Source organism: Vigna radiata, unplaced genomic scaffold, assembly GCF_000741045.1.
Source record: "Vigna radiata var. radiata cultivar VC1973A unplaced genomic scaffold, Vradiata_ver6 scaffold_165, whole genome shotgun sequence".
Lineage (NCBI taxonomy): Eukaryota > Viridiplantae > Streptophyta > Magnoliopsida > Fabales > Fabaceae > Vigna > Vigna radiata.
The window spans coordinates 799,894-805,156 of NW_014542359.1; the positions used below are offsets into that span (position 1 = coordinate 799,894).

The 5,263-nt window shown below is 32.9% G+C and overlaps 1 protein-coding gene across 2 annotated transcripts; it reads left to right on the forward strand.

Moving 5' to 3' along the window:
• The first annotated feature begins 330 nt into the window (after window positions 1-330).
• LOC106779673 (trifunctional UDP-glucose 4,6-dehydratase/UDP-4-keto-6-deoxy-D-glucose 3,5-epimerase/UDP-4-keto-L-rhamnose-reductase RHM1) lies at window positions 331-3,513 on the forward strand. Of its 2 annotated transcripts, none has more exons than XM_014667844.2 (3): window positions 331-418; window positions 1,302-2,847; window positions 2,955-3,513. In XM_014667844.2, exons 2-3 carry the CDS (start codon window positions 1,312-1,314, stop codon window positions 3,408-3,410), a joined length of 1,992 nt encoding a protein of 663 aa, XP_014523330.1. In that variant the 5' UTR covers window positions 331-418; window positions 1,302-1,311; the 3' UTR covers window positions 3,411-3,513. The 2 variants fall into 2 exon arrangements, with proteins under 2 accessions (XP_014523330.1, XP_014523331.1); XM_014667845.2 differs by having other exon boundaries at window positions 337-418; window positions 1,264-2,847.
• Window positions 3,514-5,263: the final 1,750 nt, after the last annotated feature.

Sequence of the window (5,263 nt, forward strand, 5' to 3'; positions counted from 1 at the left end):
AAGCCACTACCCCCTTTTTATTTTTTTTTATCATCAATTAATATTTAGGTTTATCATCATCTCTATATTTTTAGTCCATTCATGTTATTTATGCTTTTAGCGTTGCATAACAGTTTGCCACGTGTGAAGATATTAAAAATTATGTTCCTCGTGCCATAATAGATACGTTGATTGACGCTTATGGACAAAGATTGTTGATATAAAAAATAAGAAAACGATATTAAGAATAAAAAACGTAACTCGTGATCCATGAGAGTGATGAAACTACGAGAATCATACTATTAAACTATTATTATTATTATAAACTATAAATACACACATGGTGGAATAACTTTTGTTCACAACACTCTTTTTTCTTCATTTATTTTCAACCAAACTTTCATTTTGATCGTTTTGCTGTTGTGGCTGAGGAGCTTCTGTAAGTTAACCATTTCCCACTTTTCAATTCACTGAAATTAGTCGTTGAAGATTTTGATCTTTCTGTGTTCGATTATGCCTTTTGTTTCGTATGTGAATGTAAGATTGTAGTTATTCTCTGTTTCATTGTTCATTCTGGTCTCTGGTCTTTGGTTATGAACAATGGTTGGTTCTGGTTGAGTGTTTAGAGCAACACAAGAAAATGTTGTGTTGTTATGATATTTTTTGGTTTTTTAAGAAAATTAATTGAAATCAAAGTTTGTTTCTCTTAACCAAATTAAAATAGTAATAATTTTCTCAGTGTTATCATTCTTTTTTCTTTTGTAACGTTTCAATTGAAAATGTCTTTTTACAACACACTTTCAAAATGTTTTGACATTCTGAAAATTCTATCTAGAAAATTTCTTATAAATTATTTTACTAGACTAATTTCTATTTCTAATAAAGTAAAAGTAATTACATTTTTAAAAATGTAAGGGACACTGTCTAATAATTTCTATCTTACACATTCTCTAGCTGTTATTGACAAAAATTTATCAAAAATTAAAAATTTTAATGGTATAACTTCAACTATTAAAACTTTTTCTTCTGAGTTAAGATCATCAAAACTTGTGAATGCTGATAAATTTTAGCAGAAATAAATTGTTCTGCTTCATGTATTTAGCCTCAGACTAGGTCTTCTGACTTGAGATCATCAAAACATGTAATTCTGATCAATTCTATGAGAAAGAAAGTGTTCTGCTACATGTATTTGGCCTCAGGGTAGGGGGTAAGAAGTTGTTCTAAACATTCTTAGGAATTGTTGTGTGAAATGATTGAACACGACAAGACAAACTTGTTTGACAGATATATCTGATAAGAAGTTGCATTGCTTTGCACAAAAGTTATGCAGATATGGCCAACACCTACAAGCCAAAGAACATTCTCATCACAGGGGCAGCAGGGTTCATTGCATCTCATGTCTGCAACAGAATAGTCCGGAACTATCCTGACTACAAAATCGTTGTCCTAGACAAGCTCGATTACTGTTCAAATTTGAAGAACCTGATGCCCTCACGTCCATCTCCAAATTTCAAGTTCATAAAGGGAGACATCGGTAGTGCTGACTTGGTCAACTACATTCTCCTCACCGAGTCTATTGACACCATCATGCACTTTGCAGCACAAACCCATGTGGACAACTCCTTTGGAAACAGTTTTGAGTTCACCCAGAACAACATTTATGGCACACATGTGTTGCTGGAGGCTTGCAAAGTCTCTGGTGGCCAAGTGAAGAGGTTCATCCATGTGAGCACTGATGAGGTTTATGGGGAGACAGATGAGGATGCAGTTGTGGGAAACCATGAGGCTTCTCAGCTGTTACCTACCAATCCATATTCTGCCACAAAAGCTGGTGCTGAAATGCTTGTCATGGCATATGGTAGGTCATATGGCTTGCCTGTTATAACCACAAGAGGGAACAATGTTTATGGGCCTAATCAGTTTCCTGAGAAGTTGATTCCAAAGTTCTTGCTCCTGGCCATGAAAGGAAGGATTCTTCCAATTCATGGGGATGGCTCCAATGTCAGGAGTTATCTCTATTGTGAAGATGTGGCTGAGGCATTTGAGATTATTCTCCATAGGGGTGAGGTGGGACATGTTTATAACATAGGGACAAAGAAAGAGAGGAGGGTGATTGATGTGGCAAGAGACATATGCAGGCTTTTCAAATTGGATCCTGACACCCATGTTAAGTTTGTGGAGAATAGGCCTTTCAATGATCAAAGGTACTTCTTGGATGATGAAAAGCTGAAGAATTTGGGGTGGTATGAGAGCACTACTTGGGAAGAGGGCCTAAAGAAAACCTTGAGTTGGTATCTGAAGAATCCTGATTGGTGGGGTGATGTTTCTGGTGCTTTGCTTCCTCATCCAAGAATGCTCACTATGCCAGGAGTTGAGAAGTACTATGATAGCACAGAAATGAGCAAAAATGATTCCAATGTCGATGCAAACCATGCCAACCAGAACAAAATGGTTGTTCCAACTATAAGAAGCAATGTGTCACCACGAAAGCAATCTCTGAAGTTCTTGATCTATGGTGGTGCAGGGTGGATTGGGGGGCTTGTAGGAAATATTTGCGAGAAGCAAGGGATACCCTTTGAATATGGCAAAGCACGTCTAGATGAAGGATCTCAATCACAAATATTGGCTGACATAAACACCAGTAAACCAACTCATGTTTTCAATGCTTCTGGGGTGACAGGAGCACTGAATTTGAAATGGGTTGAAGCTCATAAACCAGAAGCCATACGAGCAAATGTTGTTGGTGTGTTAACATTGGCACATGTTTGCAAAGACCATGGTCTCCCCATGATGAATTATGCCTTTGGTGGTAATTTGGAAGACACAAAAAACTCCAATGATGCTTTCTATTTCAGAATTCAAGCCAAGGTATGTCAAAAAGAAAAACTTTGCACACACTGTTTATTCCTTTTGCCATTTCTGTTGCAATTTTTGCATGATCACTAACTTTGGTTTTTGTCACCATATGGTTTTAGGTTGAAGAGTTGCTAAAGGAATATGACAATGTGTGCACCCTAAGAATCCAATTGCCAGTGACATCTGATCTCAGAAACCCACATAACTTCATCAGTAAGATAACAAGTTCCGATAAAGTGGCCAACATGCCAAACAGCATCACTGTTTTGGATGAACTTGTGCCCATTTCAATTGAGATGGCCAAAAGGAATTGCAGGGGCATTTGGAACTTCGCAAACCCTGGTATTGTGACCTGCAATGAGATTCTTGAGATGTACAAGGAATATATTGATCCTAGTTTTAAATGGGTTAATTTTACACTTGAACGACAGGGTCAATTCCCTTCTCCGAGTACTAATGAAATGGATGCATCAGAATTGCAGAAGGAATTTCCTGAGCTTTTGCCTGTAAGGGATTCATTGCTCAAATATGTCTTTGAGCCAAAAAGGAAAACTTTGGGTTATCAAGTGGCATAATTAACTATAAATAAATGTATACACGTCTATCCATTTATTCTCCACTTTTTGCTACTATGCTATGAATTAGTTTCTTATAATCATACTATTGAATTTCTCATTTCTTCGTACTTTCTTTTCCAATTTGTATTTCTTTTAGATTTTTCTAGAAACAAAACTATTTCTCTAAATAAAGAGAAGTTTGCAGCAGCCCATTACTGGTTGAATTAAGGTTGGAAAGTGATGTGTGATTATATCCGAATTAGTCAAAGTACCGAATGCATCCACGCATTTTAGGTAAGTGTTTAAGAGACTAAATCATTTAATTAAAGACTCCAAAGAGCAAGTGACCTTTCTAGCCCTTGTGTTAGAAAGTATGACTAAGTCATCGATAGAAAATAATCACTAAAGTTTCTTGAGTTCTTAATTAACTTTAGAATAATTGAATAATTTTTTTAATCGTAACATTAATACGAATTATTTATCAAGTATGATGATTATAATACGAATAAAGAGATTAAAGTAAATATTCTTCTCACAACCTAGTTGTTGTATATTGAATAAATATAAAATTATTTAAAATAGAATCACCAAATCTAACTCCCCAAAAAGTTATCAAGTAAAATAAAAGTTATATATTAACCTTAGAGTAATAATAAAATTATATCACACATCTAAATATATGTACAAAATAATAAAAAAATTAAATAAAGTGTGTAAGATACATAAAATAGAGTGAAAAGAACTTAAATAAAGATATAGGTTGTTTTTCCTTATAGGTCGCGGTTCCAGAACCGCGGCATATACCGCCTGTCAACACCCAATTTCGTCTGGGTGACTAAATAATAGAACTTGATCTTTATTGTTGTCTTATTTATTTATTTATTTATTTATTTGTTATTTTAATATTTATTTAGTTTTTTTAAAAAAGAAAAGAAAAAGCAAAAAATAAAAAAAAAAAAGAAAAAGAAAATAAAAGAAAATGAAAAGAAACGGAAAAAAGAGAAATAAAGAAAAAAGAAGAAACAAAAAAAAGAAAATAAAAAAAAAGGAAGAAGAGGATAAAAAAAAAAGCGAGAAAACAAAAAAAAAAGAAAAGAAAAGAGAAAGAAAAAAGCAAAAATAAAAGTAAAAGAAAAGAAAAAAAAAGGAAGAAAAAAAAAAGAAAAAAGGGGGGTGCACGTGAAAAAATGAAAAGGAAAAGATTTGATTTTCTTGGAAAAATGCCCATAAGCAATTAATATTAATGCATGACATATCAATTTAGAATTTTTTTGAAATTTTGTTTTATTTGGTAATAATTTGAATCAACATTATGGCAATCATTGCAAGGAATAATTTAAAATAATATATTGATTGTTGTATTCAATTTCTTCCTAAAGAGAAAAATATGTTTTTTAATTTAATTCAATCAAGACCATTTATTTCCTTATTTTGCTAATTGACAATTAATTTGCCATTAAGGCAGGATCACAATAATATTACAAATGTGTGTATATAAATAGGCACCTAACAAACAAGAAAAAAAGGAGAGGAAGAGGATTGAATTTCAAGAAGAGAGCATAAGGGAACAAAATAAAAGAGAGAGAAAAAAATTCAATTTCAAAAGGAGAGCATAAAGGAGAAAAAAAGAGAGGAAGAGAAAAATCCAATTTCGAGAAGAGAACGTAAGGGAACAGAAAGAAAAGGGCTTCGCACTCATCCCTGGTTTTTATATCACTCATTTCTTACTCATTGTTTTGTTTTATTTATTGCTATTGTATGTTGTTTCTTTTAGTCTTTTATTATCATGTTGTTTTATTTTATTTTATTTTTTTGCTGCATTCTCAATTTTTGAAAGAAACAATAAATTTTTAATAAAAAGTATTTTTTTT

Coding starts and splice junctions, on each gene's coding strand:
- LOC106779673 (XM_014667844.2), top strand. CDS start 1,312: ATGGCCAACACCTACAAGCCAAAGAACATTCTCATCACAGGGGCAGCA. Junction 2,848..2,954: donor ATTTCAGAATTCAAGCCAAG/GTATGTCAAAAA, acceptor ATATGGTTTTAG/GTTGAAGAGTTGCTAAAGGA.